Source organism: Alligator sinensis, unplaced genomic scaffold (assembly GCF_000455745.1).
Source record: "Alligator sinensis unplaced genomic scaffold, ASM45574v1 scaffold111_1, whole genome shotgun sequence".
Taxonomy (NCBI): Eukaryota; Metazoa; Chordata; order Crocodylia; family Alligatoridae; genus Alligator; species Alligator sinensis.
This window is the reverse complement of record NW_005841875.1, coordinates 2,167,072-2,189,321: the sequence shown is the minus strand read 5'-3', so window position 1 is coordinate 2,189,321 and position 22,250 is coordinate 2,167,072. Positions and strand designations below refer to the sequence as shown.

The window sequence follows — 22,250 nt, the reverse complement described above, 5'->3', positions numbered from 1 at the left end:
CCCTGACTTTTAAAAACGGAAGAGATGACAATAGTGTCTTGGTCAGAATATTCTGTTTCCAATAACACTGCCATTCAACTGGCAGTAGTAGTATCCTTCTGATGAGAAATATTGCAAAGTTGTACAGGGGCTGTTGTGCTGGCAGCTTTCCATCAGTTTTCTGCCAGACAAAATTTAACCCTTTCTTGTTGGGCGGTGACAAGTACTTTTATTTATTATTTACTGGTGGCCAATGCAATCAGTTCCTGTGTAACACACACAGTGAAGACCATCTCTTCCAAAATGTTTTCAGTTTAACTTTTTAAACTTCTTTCTCCTTCCTTTTAAATAATCATATATGAACAACTTCCTGTCTTTCCTTTACTCTTCAACCTCCTGGAATTCCATCCTCAAAACTCAAGCCCTTGTAACAGACAGAAAACCACAACCGGGTTTTGGCCAGGCGGATGGTGGGTTGTGATTGCTGCTACCAAACAGCTAAGAACTATGTCTTCCAGCCCAACTCATTTATTTGTCTCATCCACTTGAAACGTCTTCTATTTTAGATTGCTGTCACTCTGTACAGCATCCAGCACTGGTTTGTCAACTTTGGGTCCTCCTGCAATAATAGTAATAGTGCAATATAAACACATGTTAAAAATGATGCTACAGCAGTTATATTAAAATGAAGCATATACATTGAAGATTCGGGACAGACTTCTGCATTTCACTTTCCTTGGGTAGGAATGTTACATGCTGGTAAATTCTGCTTATTAATTTAAAATAATATAGGCTTTTCTTTTTTTAAAAGTATGTTTTGTAAGTGTTGGGAAAGGCTTGCCTGACCACCACACTTGGCAGGTAAAGTGTAGGAGGTAAAAGTTTTGATTTTTCAGTTACTCTAAGCACAAGTTCATCTCAGTTTGGTTTTGCTTAAGATTCAGTGGTGATTTAGAGCTTAGATTATGACAGATATAGGAGTTCTTTGCTGCTTCCTTTTCTTTTCTTCCAGGGTCAGAGGGTTATTACATAAATAACAAAAGAATAGTGTACTTCCAAGCAGGGAGAGGTCTTGCTGGCATTTCTGTGCATGCTACAGCACAGTTAAACCTGTGTTATCCAGAGTAAAGAGACCAAGAAACTGTCTGAGTGACTGTTTGTCTGTTCTCCAGTTGCACAAATACATGTCTTGGATGGTTAGTGTAGAGCTATTATCACTTACATAAACATTATTATATGAGCATCTATCTAGGACTGTGTTAATCTATTAATCTCGAAGGATTGTCTCCAGTGGTTTAATTTGAAGTAGTAAAATAGGCCTGTAAGGATGCTTTTAATTCCTCACAGGGGTTTATTAGATTTATAAAAAAAAAAAAAGTGGAAGTGCCCCATGTCTTGAAACTGTATATATTCTGTACATGCATTTTAATGATGTGTCACTGCATATGATATAACGGTGTTTTATAAGGGAAATGGTTACAGAGACAAGACTACCATTTAATCCTATCATTAGTTTCCAGATATCTTCATGCTGTTCATAATTTTAACTAATATTTGGCACCCTCCTGTGTTTGTTAAACCAGTATTGACAAATACTGGGACAGTGTTGCATTCAGTTGGACTGTTTCAATGAGGGAGGTTTATTCAGCCCATGTCCTTTATCTTTATTCAGAATCGTTTTTAAACTTCCTTGAATTACTAGGTAGCATTATAGGAGTAGGAAGATACTAATTTCATTGCAGATAGGCAGTTTTCTCTAGCTTGATTGCATTTAATCTCTTGCATGCCCTTGCTTTTGGAATGGTGAACGTGAGCAAATTTTTAAAAACTTGTAAATAGCATTTTACACTTGTAGCTTCCCCCCCACCCCCAGAGCATAAGGAAAAGCCATGTTAAGGGATATTATACTCTGCAATTGTAATTAAACATGGATTCTGGCTAGTAAAAAGTACAAAATTTAAAAAAAAATTACAATGCACCTATTTAAAAATTAACCATTACTTGCCAAAAGCACATCAAACCCACTTAGCGGACATCCGTTAATCCAGCGGTTAGCTGTTTCAGGCTTTAATGCACACTGTTTTACACGTTAACGGTTTTGAAGTTCCAGGCCAAGGCTGACCTTTCACATCTGCTCCTTTCACAGTAGGAATCTCCACTTACTGCTTCCTGTCAGAATGGATTAGAGTGACAAAGTGCAGGGCTTGCGCTGGCTGCAGTTTCGTTTTTGATCAGAATTATTTCTTTCACAAACAATCGCATTTGCTAAAATGTTACATCTGCTCTGAAAAACCACTGGCAGACCCACAGTTTATCAGTGTGATGTGAGTATAATTTTTCATTCGTCTTTCATAAAGCTGTAAACCAGCTTTAAATGTGTTTGGGGGACTTTCACTCCCCCCTCCTCTCCATTTGCCATTTTCTTCTTTTAATTTTGTTGGGTTCAGATGCAAACTTGCTTATGTCTCGTAATAACATGAAACTGACTGTGAAGCCTTTGAGGGATTTGCATGAAATTTGCTTTGGGGAAGGGCGGACTGGTCAGTTAGGAACATTGTTCTAATTTTTGGCCCTGTCCTCTGAGGTGCTGAGTACCCTCAACTTAACGTTAACTTCAGCAAGAGTTGAAGGCATTTTGCCCCTTGCACTTATTTATTTATTTTATGCTTCATGCAGAAGTGTTCTTGTCCTTGGATTTGGAGGGGTGTGATTGAATCTTGACTGGTAGTAGTTTAAAAAAATAGTTTTTATTTTATCAGGATGTACGTTGTTAGAGGAATTCCTGTCACCTGGTGGAAGTGGACAGTTGGAGGTAGCAGGCAAAAACATTACTTGCTTTACAAGCCTACATTGTTAGTTATGCAGACTTCTTTTAAGTATCCACTCTAATAAAAATAATAGCCATATATAAAAGTTAATCTTTGGTACAAAGGATTGTATTTTATCTCATGTATTTTGTACATGTGGATTTTTTTAATACACAGTTTGAGATCCACTGCAAAATGAAAATCAGTATTCACTGTTTGTGAACAGCACCCATTTCAGGCATGAATCTGTTTGTAAAATGGTGTATTTGTGTGAGTAGACAGGCGAAAAAGATACTTGCAAAAAAAAAAAGAGGAAAAATATATATATTCTCCTGATGAACAATGTATATATTTCAAATGGGCTGACTATCCCCCAGAATATTATGTTACATCTGCTCTTTGGCACTTAGTCATAGACCTTGAGCACACCAAGAGCTTTTTGAGGCAGCTTAAAATGTTAAGTATAGGTCATGTACCATTATCCCAAGCATTACTTAATAAAATTAATCTATTTTTCTTTTTAATAATGTGCTTAACGTAGCACTCTTGCTGCTCATTTCTCTGTTGCTAGCCTCATTTGAGCAATTGCTCTAAATATGAATATTAGCAAATAAATTACCTGGAATTATATTTAATACTGATTGCATAATTTGCTGCATAAAGCAAATTGTAACTTGCTTTTAAGAGATGTGGACTGCCTAAACATTACAGGGGTTTTTTAAGTCTTTTTCTTTCTCTGCTTCCTCCATGCTTTCTAGGAAGATGGGCCTTGTCTCCCTATTCTGCTTTGAAAGGATTCAGTGGAACCTTCAAATAAGAAATCTATTATAGTAAATGCTTTATCTTGAAACTTTCTATTTTTATCTTTGGATACAGATCATGGACATTAATAACCCTGGCTCAGACCAAACTGACCTTAAAATGATGATGGTTCTCTGTAACATTTTTCTTAAATGGTATTAATATTTCAGAAACAATAATTCTATATAAATCTGCTGAGGTCTCAGTATGAAAGTGTGTACAGATTAACCACACTTGGTGGGGAAAAAAGTTCTCCCTAACTGGATCTGCAGTTCTTGTTCCTCTCCCCTGACCATTTTATAATTTCTAACCCTTTCCTCTGTGACATATTTGAATGATTGATTATGAGTTGTGTCTTGTTAGTTTGCTCGCTCTTGTTTTAAAAGCAATCAAAGAAAAAAGTGATGGTAAGAAGATCCCTGATGATGATGATGATGGTGATAAATGTCTACTGCTGCTGCTTTTGATCCATCATAAGGTGATGGTTTTCTTTTTACCCTTTGATATCTTGTTAGGATCATAGATGGCAGAGACTTAAAAGATCATCAAAGGCAAGGTATAATTTCCTCTTTAGGAAAGAATATTTTGGATATTAAACTGGTATCACATGTAATCTTGACAAAAGAAGAGTTTTGTATTGGTGTTGCTTATGTCATCAATTAATTATATGGCAGGTTCAGTTCATTTTCATAGCCAAAGAATGGAATCCACTCTGTGCTCTGCAAATGAAAAAAAAAAAATTTAGAAAGAAGCAGAATTTTATTTTTTGTCCCTAAGTTGGTTTTGGGGGTAGGGGTGGGCATTTGTCAGAGATGGCATAAGATAACTAATGCATTTCTCAGGCTTTTTGCTGTTTAACTTAGATGCCAGTTTAGAAAAGATGCCTATTCAGAAAACACCGTTTAAGTTCTATTAAAGATTTTGAGTGCATGCCTGGAGTTAAGCATTTGCTTAAGTGCTTTTCTGAACTGGTTCATTACGGAGCACTTAATGTAGCCCTGTGCTAGGATATAGCTATACGTGCTCAAGGGCATTTAACATCCAGAACACTGTACAGTACAAAGCATCAAGGTGAGTACAGTAAGTTAATGGAGGATTCAGGTGTATAAAACTGAAAAAAGTTGGAACAGGGCCAAAATGCATTTTATGACTAGTTTTATTTTCTGTAGTTTTTTGTTTGAGAGTTTATTACCGTATGTCCAGTGTTTTGATTTGCTGGACTCTGCATTTATTTTAACAAGTCAAATTATCATTGTCCTTTCAGTTGCACAGCAAAGAGAGTTTATTATTTTAAGTGACTGATTGCTTTAACAGGTGCTCAGTTAATGAGGGCTTCATTGTATTATTTAATGTTTTTTGGTTGGGTGCAAAAAGCCTATTTACAAAAAAAAGTTCCATTTCTTTAAATGGGTATTTTATCTGGCCTAAACTTTCTGTGTGAAGCCCTTGTTTTTTCATTTTTGAGCACAAAGTGCATTAAAAAATATGCTTAGGAGGTAGAAGGGGAAAGTCCATTTCCTGTCGTAGCTGGGACAATTTCCTCTATGTCTCTGGTCAGATATGGAACCTCTTCATTCTTTTTTCCATTTTTTTTCTTTATGGCGTGCATGTTATAAAAATATTAGTAACAGAAAAATGCAGCTTAGTACAAATATTGTACAAATCTTTGAAGGCTTCAAATACTTTAAAGTTTGACTAACCCTCATTTTGAAAAAAAATTGCATAGAAATGGTACTGTCCTGTTGTGCATTTAGACCGTTGGGCAAGGGTTGCTTTCTAAATATTAGTACCTATTTCTATGTGAAATTATCAATTGCAGATAATACTTGTGGGAATACTTTCTAAGCTCGCATACGTTTACCATTCTGAAGTTTGTTACTAAGACTGCTTGCATGGGATTCAGTAATCAATCTCTTAGTATAATACTGTTCAATCAGAACTTTCTTTTTTTTCTTCAATTAACTCTTTGCTTTAGACAAAGTGATTCTTCTAATTCAATGTGCTGTATTACTGAGCCCTAGGTTACAGTGCAAAGCTGAATGTTCCTTTTTTAGGAATTTTTTTGTAGGGCCATTAGTAAAAGCAGCAAAGTAAAGATGGCTACATGCAGCATTTTTGTCAGTTCTTAAGATTTGTCTGGGGAGATTAGAACAGACTACAAAGCAGATGGCACAATTGCAGGGATGACATTGTAGAGCAGCGTCATTTTGTTTTGTGGGGTTGTGTTGTGATTTTTGTGATTCCCCTCTATTTCAGGGATCTTACATATTTTTCAGTAGTCTTCATGGTAAAAGTAAGTAGTCTAGTTTGCCTGTGTAAACAAACCAATATGCTCTCTAGAAAAGTGTATCGGAGCAGTTAGTTGGCAGGGACAAAAGCTTGTAAAGCAAAGCACTTCCTAGCGGAGCACGAAGAACTTTAAAATGTCTTGGCAACAGCAGAAAGTAGTTTTCCTTGTTTTTTTCTTTCCTTTCTTTTTTTTTTCATGTCAGTCTAAAACAATGGTTTGGTCTTCTCGTTTCTATCCAGGTATATAAAAAAAGATGGGACAGGTGTTTTGTTTGGATGCAATACTGTTTTGTTGAATGATGTGGATGTTACCTGCTGCCTGCACGTGACTTTTCGTTGTATTCTCACTGCAGTAAAAAACAAATGGGAAGAGGATCCTCGAGTAACATTGTGGTTTGGAAGGTGACAAAGGATGGTACAACTGATGTCCTGCATCCCACCGCATAACCATGTGCAGCATCAGTTCCAAGGAAAAATGTTTGTTTGTAGGGCCAAATCCAGAAGTCTGAGAAAGTGTAAGTGGGCAGCAAGTCCAGATGTGAGGTCAGCGATAGTGCAAATTGCCCATGTTTGAATTTCTGGAAGGGTGCAAAAGAGGAATATAATTTATAACTGAGGAAATAGTAGGAGGGAGGTGCAAGTAGCAAAACGGCTAAGGGAAGAGTCTCCTCCTTGCATCCTGCCACCATGTTCAAATTTGGGTCCAGAAATGGGCGCACACTATTATTGCTTGAACTGTAGCCTTAGCAAAGTCCTTGTTGGTGCATGGTTCCTTTAAGGTGGGCAGGCAGTAGGTATTCTGTAGTCTGAAAGTTTCCTTCATATTCACACGTGGTGTTCGCATTGATAGAGCATCCCTACGGTTGCACATTAATTTTAGTCTTACTGACCAGTGTTCAGCGTCTGTTCAAATTTCTCTGTGTTGGCCAGTCAGTCTGCGTGCCTGCAGGTAGATATTTTGCTGTTTCGCTATGCATCCTAATTCCTTCCTGCATCGTCTCTAGTTGCGATTGCCACATTTTTATACGTGTAGCTGTCAGTGTTTCAGTCGGTGGCTGTGCTATAGCAAGCTTTTCCGTGATTTTAATCTTCTAGAAGCTGCAGCGTGGCCATGTAGTGGGTGCTTCTTGTTTCTGATCTGCAGGGTACGTTCTATTTTGCTTGCTACTGCTCTCCCGATATATATGTGTTGGTGCAGTTCTGGGAAGTAGAAGAGGGAAGAGTGAAATGCAGCTTTAGCTGTGCACCTTTGTTAGCTGTTTTTTCTACAACATCCCTTTACTGCTCGTGATGACTTCCTTGGCACAACTGTTCGTGATTTCAGGTTTCACTGAATGCCAAATGGAGCAAACTCTATTTGCACCTGTTTTCTGGCAACTTACCCCACAGTTTAGATTTGTGCTAAACTTGGCAGGCAATGCCTTTGATTCTAACATAACTCAGAAAATTGCATTTTCAGTAACTTTAGAAATACATAGCTTCTAACACTCACCTGGTTCATACTGGACTTCATGAATCCAATCTTTTCTTCACTTTGTTTTTTTTTTCCCAAGGTCAGAATTCTTTAAATTGCCTTCAGTCTGCTGCAACTCCTGACATTAGACTGGTACCTGTGTGTGAAAACTTCCCAGTGTAAGAAAGGCCATACCTCTAAGCTGCAATTCTGTTTGCCTGCATTTATTCTTCGTGTTCTTAAAATTGGTAAATCATATGACAATAAACAGAAATACCCTCGGTGAAGAGGGAAGGGGAAACTGTTGTTTATCTGGTCAGGTGGTTTAGATTAGCGGTGATGCTGGTCTGTATTATGTTACTTTAAATCATAGTGTCCCAACAGGACATAAATTATGAAGATTGTTACAGTATGTTTCATCCAATGTAAGATCAACAAATTGGAATAATTTTTTATAGGAAAATCACAGTGCGTTGGCAAGGTTATTGTTGAAGAATTTAATTTAACTTGAGCTTTGCTCACACTATTTCTTAATATATAAAAACTATTTGCATAATGTATGAAGTATAAACATTTTGAGAATCAAAGGCAAGAATGCCTTTTCCAAGATTACATAGAGTGGCAAACGACTTAGAATAGATCAGTGTTTGTGCTTTTGCTGTCAAAATGTTTGATATAGAACTGGCTAGCTAGTTTCTTCACTGACATAATTGTAAACAAGTGTTGCAAGACAGAGACAGCCTCTTGTGGAATAAAGCATGGAGGTTTTCACATGCTCTGGAAGCTCTAACATACAATGTGGAGTGGCGCATTTACTGCTGTAATGTGAATTAATGAGTAACTTTCAGACCAAACAAGAGACTTCAAATTATGTGCAAGTGGGATGAGAAGATCAGGGTGGAAAAATCTTAGCAGCTAGTCCGTATTTGCTTTGTAATGGAATATTCTGAATTTGGATGAACATAAGACAAGCAATTGCGGTTAAGGTTGTATTGATGTTTCTTTAGATAGTCTAATAAAAACAAACATTGCCTCTTAGTGTTGATTTTATGCAATACCCCATCAGTTTCCTTTCTCAGGACTTTTTTGGAGTTATGAACATCATTTTCCAAAGCACTGAGCAAAGCTTGGCAGATGGTGAGTTGAGGATGGTTAGCATTTTGCTGATTCAAGCCTTAAGTATCAGGGTAATGTTGTAGAAACAGTGTGCAGTTGTTAGGAGCTGCAGAGGTTCTGGCCTCTGTGATCCCATTGATTAGTCACTTCCAGGGATTATTATCGTTCCCAGGTCTGGGCCAGAATATGGAAGCAGGCAGAGGCTCCAGCTTGTGTAGCTTGGTCTTCATGGACCACTTGCAGTGAGTGAGTGCGTTCGCTCCACATACAGTGCTCCTTCTGTAGCTGCTGTTGCCAGTCTGATGGTATTCTCCTTATCTTCATATAGGTCAAGTCATCAGCAACTGCATTTCCATCTAGAATGCCCCAAGGCAGATGAGATTTCCTGTGTAGCGTAACCTTACAAAGCCAGGAGAGAGCGAGTTTGCTGCTTGAGGTATTTCACTTCATGAGCAGGCTTCCAGGAAGGAGTCAGCTTAACTCAGTGGCTAGCTGCACGGTGGCTTGCCTTGGTCATCTTTCCAGAGAGCTTTCCCACCGTTCTTGGAAAGATTGTAAAAAGCAAAACAGGAAACTATTTTTCATGGCTAATATATAAACTCAAATAAATGTCAGGAAAGGAGACTGAAAACTGCTCTCTAGTGCCACATCTGTCTAATATACATGGGAGACTGATAATGTAGTAATGGGTGCAAGAGAGAGGAGTAGAGTTGATAATGAATACCTCACAGAGAATCTTTTCTTTACCATTTTGAACATTGGTTGAGTTCTTAGATTTTTTTTTTTTTTAATTGACTTAGCTTTTAGGGTTAAATGCGATGAAGTTCTGCAGTTTGGAACTAAGGTCTGATATGGAATTGGCTTTATAATTATAGTAACAAGAATTCAAACTGCATGAAAGATAAAGGGGAAAAATGCAACGTACAGTAAGTACGTCATGATGCTATTTTGTTGTTGGATGTGAATGCGAATGTGCTAAGCCCTATATATCCTAAAGCGTAACTTCAGGTATTGGCTACTGAAGTGCCTCCCACCAATAATGGGGAATGGTACGTAGTGTTTTTCATTACGTAGTAATGCTACAAAGACAGGTAGCCTCTATACTGCATAAGGTCAAAGTTAATACTGTCTCTAGTATTATAATGACAGATTGGAAACAAAATCCTTAATATACTTGTGATTAGCATATGTTTTCATTGGATAAATGTGTGAAGGATTTAAAACACTCTGGAGTTCATAACCTGTGCATTTTAAAACAAATAAATAAAATGCTTGTTAAGTTTCTGGGCCTTGGGGCCATTTTTCTTGAGGATCCCTATCTTTGGAGTAAAGTACTGTCAGATGCTTTGTTCTTGAGATATATTATGATCATCCATCACTGGGGACTCACCCTGCAGTGATATATTAGTGCAACACTTGAACCTGCACTGCTTTGATGTATTACTCATCAAGATGATGTTGGCAAGCGTTGCACAAAGGGAGCATGTTTAAAAAGTATTAAGATGAATTGATTCGTTGCTTAAGATGTGTGAAAGGAAGAATAATAGCAGATTATCTGAGGGCCTCTGCAAGCCTCCTCAAGCTGTTAAGTGTTGTATGGTGCAAAGAGATGGATGGAATTTCATCTTTCCATACCTTTCTGAAAGCTAAGCACATCGGCCTGTTTTTACCATTCTCAAGAAACACAAATTGCATCGAGTCGTGTTTAGTGATGGCATGTTGTGCTGCTTTAAAAGCGCAGCCTCTGAGCACTAGCTGAGCTAGGTATGCCAGGTGAGCTTTCATAAGTCCCCCCTCACCCTTATTTCCCCCCTTTTTACCTTTCAGTATAACTACATCTTCTAGGAGTAGCTTTACAGAAGAATTCTTTTCCCCATGACAGACATGACAAAGCTGGCAGCACCAAGGAAATGAATATTTACTTTAGAAATTGCAGCTGAGCTATAAATACAGCATCAGTAGGTTTAGTTCTTTCTTTTCGGACTCTTAAAAGATAGAAATGGAAAAGGTCTTTCCGGCCATTCAGCCCAGCTCCTTGCCCAGGCGGGACTGTTCTGTCCAGTCTGTTTCCTTGTGGTGTTTCCACCGTGTTTTAGGTAATGGGGTTTCCATTGGCTCACTGGGTTTTTTTTCCCCATGACTTAAGAATGTGATTAAATATTTCAAGGAGTTTATTTCTAAATTTTTTTTTTAGTCAAAATGATTGAAATAGAATTTATTTTACTACAGAGAATTAGTTTTTTTTATCTAAAATACACTCAGAGTTTCCAGTAGAAAAGGAGCAGACTGTTTTGGAGTCTTTAATATATTTCTCTTCAAAACATCCCATGTGAGGGAGTGAAGTGTTGCTTATCTACCTTGCCTTTAAAATAGCAGTATATGGTTTCTAAAATGCCTAGAGTGTTTTATTTTTCTTTTGCAAATTAAGAACTGAAAGTGCTCTCTTTTGTGGCTAAAGCTGTTACAAACAATACTATTAAGGTCAAGGCCATGTTCAAACTTACTGGCATAAGAAAAACACGTGCGCCCTGCACTGGGGAATGTTTGGCTGTCAGATAAACTATATCCACCAATACCCAGTGACAGTGCTATCATGTGACATATGCTTGACAATGATCTTGCACTGCAGACCGTTTAATAATTTTCATTATTTTTAATTAAGGTTGAAGAAGTGCAGACTCCAACTCCAATTAAGGTTGGTTGTGTTGCCGGAATGTGGTAATTACTTTAATTGATCACAAGATAGTTTCCTTGATCACCAATTAGATTAAATTACTGATCATGTTTCAAGACGTGAAGAAATGTCCAAACTGATTATGTAATAGTGTTTTCATATCTAATCAAACCTAAATATCTTTTCCTTCTAGAGCCACTTGTGTTTTCTAAGAGCAAGGTTATGGCTGTACAAATATAAAGGTGATTCATAAACAATACAGTTTTAATTCTTTTAATTAACATTGGAAGTATTTAGGGTCTTAATGGAGATTGTGCTGTTGAAATTATTCAGCAGAGTTACTGTTCAATTTCTTAGTGGGCGATGTGTTCTTTTTGTTTGTAAGTAAAGTAGGCTACAATTAAAATGCAACTTTTGGCAAAGAAAAATTGCTTGGCGCAAAGCAGGGTTTACATGTCCTCACGTAAATATGCGTAAGTGTATATATTCACAAAGCAGTGCTTCTGGGATCCTTTTAGCTGTTAGACCTCTGTATGGTCAGCCAGAAAGCTCTTATTCCCATTTCCAGGCTTGAGCTCTTAAGAGTGTGCAACGGGACATTTTCCACGGAGGACACTTTGCTTTGGAACCATTCCTCATTATACTTCAAGAAATCCCAAATCTAACTATTTTCAGGCTAACACTCAACCAAAAGGTAACACCCTCTTTTAGGCGTCAGGCAGGCTTGATGCGAACTGTGTGGTGGGAGGGTAGGTCTGGCAAGCTACTCAATTGATGGGGATTTGTCATCAGTAGGTGAGAGAGAGCGAGCCTAGCAAATGGTTTGATTTAACGGTTCTGAAGTTTGGTTATTGGGTTTTTTGTTTTTTCCTACTTGAGTCTGGAGTGAATGGGGCTGGACCTGCAACAAAATAAATATTCGGACCAGAATATAAACTGTATGCATGTACCGACTATCCATACTGGTAGTGCATATTTAGGATTGGTTGGATTTTTCCCTCCAGTTTCCCCTGCCCTGTATGTTGTTCCTTTCTGGACTGAAACACTAGGTTTTTAAGTTACCCTTTTTTGGCAATTCTTTAACTTGGTATGTTCATGTAAGTAAGATTGATGTTATGGTGATGGGCACTCCAAAACAACTTTAAATAAAACATATACCTTAGAACTATTAATAAATGTGTATATTCCAAGGTACCCTTAATATCTGGTGTGCAGCTTACTGCTTTATGCTTTGAAGCATTTTACTGCAGTGTTTGGAATTTTTTAAACATAATTCTTCACTCCAAGTGAAATTATCTAGAGCTTCAAGGGAAGTTAGAGTTCCCGATTTTTGGAAATGCTCTTGGGTCAAAGAAAAAAGCTTTTTAATTGCTGACAGTTTGGTGATTTCCAAATGACAAACCTCGTTAGAATAATTTGCTCTGATTATAATGTTTGCATTCATCTGACTGGCAAAGTGACTTACAAAGTCATACTTCATCCAGGCACTGATCCTTTTGCTTAAAAGGTTTGTAATTTGTGAGAGGAAAAAAGGCTGAAACTATTATCAACCATTATATGTTATTTATTGACCACATGTTTGTTTGAAATGGCTGTTGCTTGATGGAAGGTGGATCATATACAGCCTCTTTTATAAATTAGCACTAAAAACTACCTAAGCAGGTAGGTTTCATGTTGAGATACTAACTTTAGGCAAGTATTTTAATACAAACCAGATTATATATGGGAAGAGGAGTCTTGTTCTACAGTGTTTATTTCAGTCCTGATCCTTCCTGCATGGACCCTTATGTTTACCAACCCCGTTGACTTCCCCAGGGCTTTGTGCAGGTCTGTATTGGCGGTCTCAATGTACATGGACACCCTAGGTTTCTTTATATAGTGTGACTATTTGCTGCACATTTTTGCCAAAGACCTCTTACAGTTTTTCCTTTAACCTATGTCCTGAAGGAGCGTGCAGCACTCCTTCCTGCATGGACCCTTATGTTTACCAACCCCGTTGACTTCCCCAGGGCTTTGTGCAGGTCTGTATTGGCCCATTGTATGATTGCGGTCTCAGTGTACATGGACACCCTAGGTTTCTTTATATAATGTGACTATTTGCTGCACATTTTTGCCAAAGACCTCTTACAGTTTTTCCTTTAACCTATGTCCCGAAGGAGTGTGCAGTGCAGAGCGTTAGAGTGGGGAAATGGGAAATGTATTATTTTTCTCATTTAAATCCAACACTTATGAAGAGTAGAAGCAACACCACCATCTCTTCACCCCAGCCCTCTCCCAAAAATAGGTTCACTTGGACATGATACTGGGAGTGGTCTATGTTCCTGGGAAACACCCTCGCTCAATTGATAGTAAAGCACAATGAATACTTTGCATCATTTGAAATGGCTGGTGGCAGGGAGGTCGGAGACCTGGTAGGGGTTAGGACTGTCTGGTGAATGCTTGAGATGTCTTTCTTATGCTAACGGTGAAATAATTGCTCGTCAGCCGAGTCCAAGGATAAGTCATTTTAGGTGGGATAATTTGCCGGTATCCACCGAGGCACAGAGCTCTCGCAGCAGCAGGAAAGCCATCACATCCCCTTCAGGAAGGCAGTCAGGTTTGAAAAAGGGATTGCCAGCGGCCTCTTCCCACACTTCGCTGCTTTGGTGTTGTGAGCTCTAGACATTGACAGCTATCTTTCCCCTGGTTATTGTAATTCCAGAACAACAAACAAGCTAATCCCTTCTCCTTTGGCCCTCCAGTTTGTGCCAACTCCCCCATGATAGTGACATCTGAACACACACTACCTGGGAATCCAGGTCCTGTTCAGGCCAGGCCTTCTTTCCCAGTTCTTACTGTGCAAGGCTGTACATGCTTGGTGCTGTGATATATTGGCTTGTGCTGTGGCATAATGCTGTATCTTTTGGCAGAAACCTGCAAGGGGGGAGGGGGAGTACTTTTTCACGCAAACATGTAATTCATTACAAAAGCCAGGTTGTGTGGTAGACTCTGTTGTGAAATCTGTGACTGGGAGGTTTTATGTTGTATCTCTCAAGTTGCCAGCTTGGTTTAAACCTGGTAGTTACCTTCCTTTTGAACTCTTTTTGCCCACTAATCTCCACCCTTAATCTAAAACGTTGTGAGTGCCTCTTGTTCCATGGGGCTCCTGGCTCCCTCTTCAAGTGTTTCATTCCCTTTCTAAGATATAGTCTACTGGTCCCTTCTTCTCTCCTGCTATTCCTGATTACAGGGGTTCCCATGCAGAAGCAGTAGCTTAAAAGTGCATGGACTGCCACTGTTCAGGAAATGCCCTGGGTTGCAGAGATACCAGTACCCCCTGGGGAGTTGAGCAGTTGGACAGGGTGGGATGGAAGGAGGAAGGGTGATATGATTTTTGCTAGATTAATTTTACAGCCTGTGCATCTGAATGTGATTCTTATTCAAGAGACTATTTTGTTTGTTCTTAAGATTTGCTTAGGTAATGCTGGTTAGAGGGAACCAAGCTTGGAATAAGTGTCACAGTGTTGATAGGACTGTGACCCTTGGCAGGAGGAAGCTGTGGTGCTATGGGTGTGCGTTCCTGGAGCATGGGCTGCAAAAGGAAACCAGGAGACATGTCTCTGCCATAGCAAGGAAGAGCTGAAGAGGGCAGTCCAGAGAAAGGAATTGCTTTGGCAGGGAAGCACCAAAAGATGACCCACTTCTTCAGCTCAAAGGGATGGAGATAAAGCACTGGGAGAGTAGTTTGTGCCCACCCTGGTCATTAAAATCCTTGGGGTGTTGGAACACATTTATTCAGGCTCATGACAGTAACTTCAGCCCAATCTGAACACTGACAGATGAAGAATCATTCTCTTTTTGTTCTTTTTATCGTAGGCTTTTGGATTTATGACACGAGTTGCTCTGCAGGCAGAAAAGATGAATCATCATCCTGAATGGTTTAATGTGTACAGCAAGGTAGTACAGCAAATCATTTCAGTTACCTTTGTAAATTTACTAGACTAGTTCATCCTACAGAACAGCCCTTTCTGTCTTGCCATTTCTGCTGTGCAGCTTCTGTACAGCAGAGGAGAATAGGTCCTGGAGACTGTAAAAAAATGCTTGCAGCAAAGACACAGCCCCAGGGAGGGGCAAAATAAATCAGCAGCTTGATTTTATTCTATAAGCACAGCCAGCCAGTGATAACTGCTGTTTCCATTATGATAATGGAATTAACATTAAACCCGTGGGCAGTGTGTCCAAACTCCATGTGCTTCCTACCTTTAAAGTTGTGAGTTCTATAGCACGAAGAGATTCTCTGTCAGTTAGAAGTAGGCAATGAGGGCTGGGACACCAGGGTTCCTCTCTCAGATCCTTTATTCCTGGCCATGTGGCTTGGAGAAGTCTCTGAATCTCTCTGATCAAGATATTTAGAAGGAGGATCTTAAAGTTAGGCTGCAAATCCATGTTTTGGCCATTTAAATAAATGCTCTGACTTTCAAGACTGCTGAACACTCTCCGGCTCGCCTTTGCCTCCATGGAAGTTGCTGGGTGCATGGGACTTCGGTAAATCAGGCCATTTAGGTGTCAAAGTACAAGCCTGGCAACTTGCCTTGACACTTACATTTTGAATACTGTGGTCCCTGTCATTCACCATGGCAACTTACAAAAATGGTTTTTAATATATACCTAATTGACAGGGGCCTCATGAGACCAAATGTGAGGGTACACAGAGACCCTCAAAAGACGCTGCATTGGAGGAAATGATCACCTTCCCTTTATTTTCCAGTAACTGTGGTTAATTAAGCCCTTTTTAAATTTCCCTCATTGATAAATATGTTGTAAGCACACTTAAATAGAAAGAGGGAGGACTTCTATAACCATACATAGACAGCATTGCTTGTTTCCAGCTAGGGCAGAGTACTGTAGTTGTGCTTTAAGGTGAGACTGACCAGCATTGGTGTGTCCTGATCTCAAAAAGAGAAAAAAAGGTAGAATTAAGTAAATTTCTAATGACTTCCAGCCCATTATGGGTTAATCTGTGTATCCCCCCCACCCCCCCAGGCTCCCATCTGGCCGCCACTCCCCACAGTTCTCTTGCTGCTGTGACAGCCAGCAGTCTCCAGGCTTCCTCTCCTTTCTCCAGCTTTTGCTTTCTGCCCTGACCTCTGGCGGCTGCCTGGCACAGCCTGCAGTGCTAGGGGAGCCTGTGGCCAGGGAGCTGGGGGGAGAGGAGGGAAGCTGCCTGTGTGGCAACCCATAGGGCTTGTGCAGGTGCGGCCCCTGCTGCATGGTATGTGGCCCCTGGCCACTTAGTGGTTGGACAGCCCTGTGTTAAGAGCTGATCACACAAAGTGCTCACATCCCACTTGTGAAGACTTCCCAGGCTTCCAAGACTGCCAAGAGCTCACCAGTTGCTTCACCTTTAGGAGCATGCTTTTTAACATAACACTCAAGTCACTGAATTGACTGTTTTGCAACTTGGTTGTTGGCCCAAATTCTTTGTGAAACCAATACGTGGAATTTAAATGTGAAGAGTGAGTAATTTAATCAGACACTTCTCCTTGGATGAAACCCAAGAATGCAAAGCCTAAATTACTTCTCTACTCTGTGAAGGGGCTCTCTTTGGTTACTCTCCAGATTTGGCTAAGTCTGCTCACCTAGGATGGCTCAGTCCCTGGACAACCTGAGAGATTCGCAGTCTACTTGGAGGATTTTTTCTAGCCTAATTCATTACAGAGGCACCCCTACCCCTTGAGGCATAGACAGCATTTTCCACTGAATTCTGATCAGTCTGCAGAGAGGAGATTGGAATGTGAATAGTAATCCCTTTCCTTTCCTCTTTTTTACAGGTTCAGATAACTCTCATTTCCCATGACTGTGGGGGACTGACCAAAAGAGATGTGAAGCTGGCACAGTTCATTGACAAGGCGGCTGCTTCTGTGTAGTAACTGAATATGGAAAACCTTGTAAAAATGCTATTGCTTTGAAAACACTTGATAGCTAAACAATATTGCTTGGTCAGTGCGGTGATCTACATTCTCCACTGAGTCCGTCCCTTGTGCCTCTTGAGATCCAAATCCCCGTGTTGGTTACACGTCCCGTGTAGCTGATAAACAGCCAGGTTTATTTTGAACAGCCCCGTCTTAGAAATTAAAAGAGTGTTTTAACATTAAACACCAAACCCAAGAATGCGAGTCACCATTATCCTACAAGACATGAAAGCCAGAAGGAAACTTGGAGCCTGGCCAGAATTATGAGTATTCCCCAAGTCCACAGTAATCTCGCCTAGTAATGCAGCAGCTCTACCAGAGTGAGCCTGGGGCTGCTGCCAAGCAAATGGATCCTGTTCCTGGTGCCCAGCCAAGCAGGGCATTTGGGTGACTTATTTCCTCCCCTGTCCCTATACTTTTGCATGCAGAGAACCACAGCAGTGAGATGCTTTTGAGAACCGACCCCCTTCTTAGCTGTACACATGGGGCTTGATCTTGTGAATGTCTCAGTCACCTTGGCCCTGATCCAGCAAACTGTAAGCACATAAGTCACTTAACATATATGCTCTGGGAGCATCCTTGTACTTATGGTAAGTATGGGTTTCAGTGCGTTGCTGCACTGGAGGGTCAGGTGCTCAGCATTTTACAGGATTGTGCCCTTACCTTGTTATGACATTTTCACGTTTCATTAGAGCCTGCAGGAGTAGTGAGCGGCTTCTGTAACACCAGTCAGTCCTGTCAGCAGCAGAGGCCACATTAGATTCTTCTATGAAGCCATATTAGTGTGAAAGTTCTGGTTACCCATTTTCTTACAGTCACAGTAATTTGTTTTTTAATCTAATTCCAAGGCCTCCATGACTTGCCAAGTGGGTAGAAAACCATTCCTTACAATGACCCCAGATTGTAAAGACTTGGTCTTTTTCTGTGATACTGGCTCAGATTGGATTCCCATGGACAGCGGTGGGATTTCTGCCCAAGCAAATACTGCAGGGACAGGCCCCTTCTTTGTAGTCCTGTTACTATGTATACCTAGCCTGTAGCATCAAACCTGTCAGATAATACCTAAAGAACGATTGGCATCTTCCACCCCTGCATCTAGGCATTTATTATGATGACACCAGAGGCACAGTTTATAACTAGGAAACTAGATCTATGCTGAATGATTGCTAAAGCAATATTTGGTGTACTTGTTGGATTTTTGGTCTTTCTGATAATTTTGGAGGCACTGCCAGTAGCTAATACAGAAATATTCCAGTCATTACACTTTTAAGAAATGAATAATGCATCCTTAACTAATTCAGTGTCATACACTGATAGACAGCAGTAATTAATTTTTAATTTGTAGGATGTTAAGGCTAAGAGTTATTTTTAGTGACCATCCCTGGGATATAGGGTTAAAACTTAGAAGCAAGTCAATTCAAGTTTTATGTGCTAAAATACCAATCTCTCTACAAACGGTCTGACTTTGCCTGTAGGAAGCAAAGGATTTTTTGGACACGATTTTTAAATGATCATTGCAACAAAGAATTAATCAAGCCCCCTTTTCTCCCAAAGCCCCCAAACCGTAATTGGTGTATCGTGTCAACCATGGATAAATGAACTGTCAAGCCTAAAAGTTTGAGTCTCTCTAATGGGCTCTGAAAAGAGATGGGGGGAGGGGGCTGTTTAGAAAATGGTCTATTATGCAAATGCTTTGAATAAAAACGAAAATCAAAATACCTCTCTAATTTGTTTCTGCATAGTTGTGTATATACATGTATGTGACAAAATTCTTTGGCTTTGGCCTAAATTGTATTTAGGGTCTTGTGTTTAAAACATTAATTTCTACATCATGTTAGGAAAAAATTTGCCACTATGTTATCCCTTGGGATATTGGTTAGTTGTATCATGCTGTACTATGTTGTTATTTTTGAGGTCTGTCGCATAGTAATAGAAACCAGGCAAAATAAATTGTCATGAAAGGTGAGTATTACATTGGAAATGTTTTTAATTCAGTGCAACTTTTTGACAGAGGTTTTTCTTCGCTGCCTGTTAACTTTCTGCATATATCAAAGTGCTGTGAGATGCCCTCAGCAAGGAGAGCTGTAACAAATACTTTATTAAGCTATCATTGAACTAGCAGTGGAAATCATTTCCCTTTTTTATGTAAAGACTTTTGACTTCAGAGGCAGAATCTTAGGGTGAAATCCTGGCTCCACTGAAGTTATGAGGAATTTTATCATTGGCTTCAATGGGGCCAAGATTTCACCTCTGACTCAGAGGCAATACTCTTTCCTCCAGCCTGCTTTTTTTTTATTAAGTTGCTATTGGCTGCTTCCCTTTCCTGCTTTTGCTGGATACCTGCATTGTTCAGCACAAAAAGCAATGACATTCTCCTGGGGTTTGGTTTGGTTTTTCATTAGAGAAGGGCCATTTTTAGGCTTTGACAGAATTCTTAGCATTTTTGAATTGCATCCCAAACCTGTCGAACCCCTCACACTCCCTTCACCAACACTGTTAGTTTTTATAATGAACTACCTGCGTTCTGCAAAGCAAGTGGCAATGGAATCTTGGCCGTGTCCTAACTGCTGAAAAGGCTTTGATTTCTCCTTGGTTATCTTTATAACTCCAAGGCATTTAGCTAAATCGGAGCCATCTAGCTGTAGTCCACCATGTGTGCAGGTCTGTCTGTCTCTCTTAAAACCTTCCTGTGTATGTATGTGTGTGTGTGTGTGTGTGTGTGTGTGTGCGCACATGTACGTGCTATTTGCATACAGAGAGAATGTGTGTTGGTACTGAAAGAGGGAGAAGCAGTCACTTTGCTCATTCCTAAATTCTTGGTTGGAGAATAGCAACTGAGTACAGAGTACAGCAGCACTACCTAAGAATATGAGCAGTACCGAGTTCCATTAAATCTACATGGGAAATTCATATGGACAGAATTTCATTACATGTGTTGGTTACAGACCAGCAGACGTGGTCTGATGCTTCTTCTCTTGTGAAAAATAGTATCGGATCCTTGATGATGGAAGTGGCCAAGGCCACAGTTCTAAGTCTCATCTAAAAGACATCTCTACAGCCATAATCACACCTAGTTGCATGGTGTTGATGAGTCAAAAGAGGCAAGCAAATAAAAAATACCCTCTGTGCAGTGTCCTAATTTTTTATGTTTATGGTTTAACAAACCAGCACTGATCAGTACTTTCTCTGCTTAGCTTTTAGGATCACAGCCCAATTTAGAATGGCACTCCTTTCTCTCCCTACGTATTACACAGTTCAGCTCATGACCAGCAGCTACCAGGATAAATACTTTATTAGAGTGTTTGTTATTGATTCCAGGTTCATTATGGTGTAGTGTTTGGATAACCTGTCACTAAGCAGCTGTATTGCTTGAAGATAACTCCCTGGCATATGGATTAATTTAAACCTGATCTCAATTACCAGTGAAATCTCTGGTTTGGACAGGACAGTCAGAAATAAGTTTTTGACTATTGCAAAAGATGAAAGCCCTTGGTGAACTGTTCAGGAAACAGTGCAAAAATTGCACTGAATCTGGAAAAGTAATTAAAGGAGAATTAAAGTCACTGGACTGTCTGCAGGAGTGCTGGCTTCTGCCACTACAGTGTTACCCTCATGGTAGCCAACAGTGCTAATAGCACTCAGTATTTCCCACTTGCTCTGCATGTGTGAATGTTTCCTCCCACACTGCATAATATTGCATTCAGGTAAACAATAAAAGGGAAGCGACAGAAACAAATTCTCATTACAGAATCTGTGTGCAAAGAAAAACAGCTTTGTAACAAAAGACCAAGTAGAATGAGAGGGACAAAACAGAAGGAGGAAAGAAGCGAATTTGAAGGGATGTGACCAGATTTGGGCAAGTCCTTTACCACGGAAGCATGACATGTATGTGTTAAAGTCCAAGCTGTTCATACGTGGGTGGCAAGGTGTTGTCCAACACAATCTTGGCAGAGTTCTCGCCATCCTTTTCCTTCATAATCTTCACTGTTACTTGGCTGCAGCATAGGCAGAATGTAGGTATCAACATTAAAAAGTTGGTGTTTTTCTTGAGTGAATCTGGCTGGGAGCAGCACCGGATGGAAGAACTATGCTAGAATTTCCATATCCATCTCCAGCACCAAACTTTTCTAGCCCTAAGTGATTTTACTTACATTAGGGGAAAAAGCCCCTCCTAATTCTAGTAAGCAACCATGAATTCTCTGGGTCATGGTGCATGCTGTAAGAGGTCTAGTCGGATGCCGGATGCATCCTCTTGTGGCTAACAAGCCCAACTTGAGAGCGACACTGCTTCCTATAAGTCTCAGATCCATAAGTTGTCTGAGTGGGAGTCCAACTTTACAACACATTGTTTTCTTTCTCGCTTTGCTTCCATCCTCTGGATCAAAGCTGCTTTATGTTGAGCTGTACCCAGTGCCATGCGTTCCCTCCAGATCGGATGGGATTCTGTGCACTCCTCTTGACTTTCTATGTTGAGGTTGAACAACCTCATATCATTTTTGCACACATGGTACCACCACAGAGGGTGACCCCGCTTTCTAGAGCTATCTCAAATCTCACTATATAAGGGATACAGTCTCGTCCCAGTCTCCTGATATGGCTGGTCCATTGCAACATTTTCTTCTTGACAGTGGTTTCTAAGTGTGTCAGTTCTGTGCTGTCCAGCAGGCCGGATAGTCCTGCCAGATACAAGTGGTATCTGGCAGCACAGTAAATTACCATGCTTAAATGCACGTGTAGATGGTGACATTGGGATCAGTTTACTCTGGCTCAAATTGAGCCAGAGTGTATTCAGTCACATTAACTGCATGTGTAGATGTGCCCAGTGGTGCCTAAAGCATCTTAACTGATTCCAAGTGGCAGAGATGAAGCTATTGTAGCTGACACTGTTCAAAATACCTTCAGAATATAGATCTATGGATTTCTGAGGCAAGAAAGGGACCGCTGTGAGCATGTAGTCTTATGTCCCACACAGCCCAGGCCAAAGAATCTCACCAGGTGATTTCAGGGTCAAGCTCATCATCCTCATTGGCAGTCCCTTGATACAAGGATGACAGTCTCCAGTATATGGGGATGTCATCGTTGAGTCTGGAGATGACTGAGGAGGCTGATCCAAGATTCTTATGCTGCATATTTGACTGTGCAGATGTGGAAAATAGCTGCAGAAGGAAGGAGCGGATCTC

General features: G+C 40.1%; 2 protein-coding genes across 9 annotated transcripts in view; both read left to right on the top strand.

The window, feature by feature from the left end:
• Positions 1-19,036, top strand: part of PCBD2 (pterin-4 alpha-carbinolamine dehydratase 2) — a 32,046-nt gene extending 13,010 nt beyond the window's left edge. For 3 of the 5 annotated variants that reach the window (XM_006017196.3, XM_025196041.1, XM_025196044.1), the window contains 2 exons: positions 14,975-15,055; positions 16,930-19,036. In XM_006017196.3, the coding sequence (XP_006017258.1) occupies positions 14,975-15,055; positions 16,930-17,025 (177 nt within the window). In that variant the 3' untranslated portion in view covers positions 17,026-19,036. Of the gene's footprint in view, positions 1-2,166; positions 2,304-5,553; positions 6,392-14,974; positions 15,056-16,929 lie in introns of those variants that run through there. The other 2 variants (XM_025196042.1, XM_025196043.1) reach the window with 2 other exon arrangements.
• CATSPER3 (cation channel sperm associated 3) overlaps positions 2,183-22,250 on the top strand; it is a 59,631-nt gene continuing 39,563 nt past the window's right edge. For all 4 annotated transcript variants that reach the window (XR_003092490.1, XR_003092487.1, XR_003092488.1 and 1 more), the window contains exon 1: positions 2,183-2,303. The gene's annotated coding sequence lies outside the window, so the exon portion shown is untranslated. The remainder of the gene's footprint in view (positions 2,304-22,250) is intronic.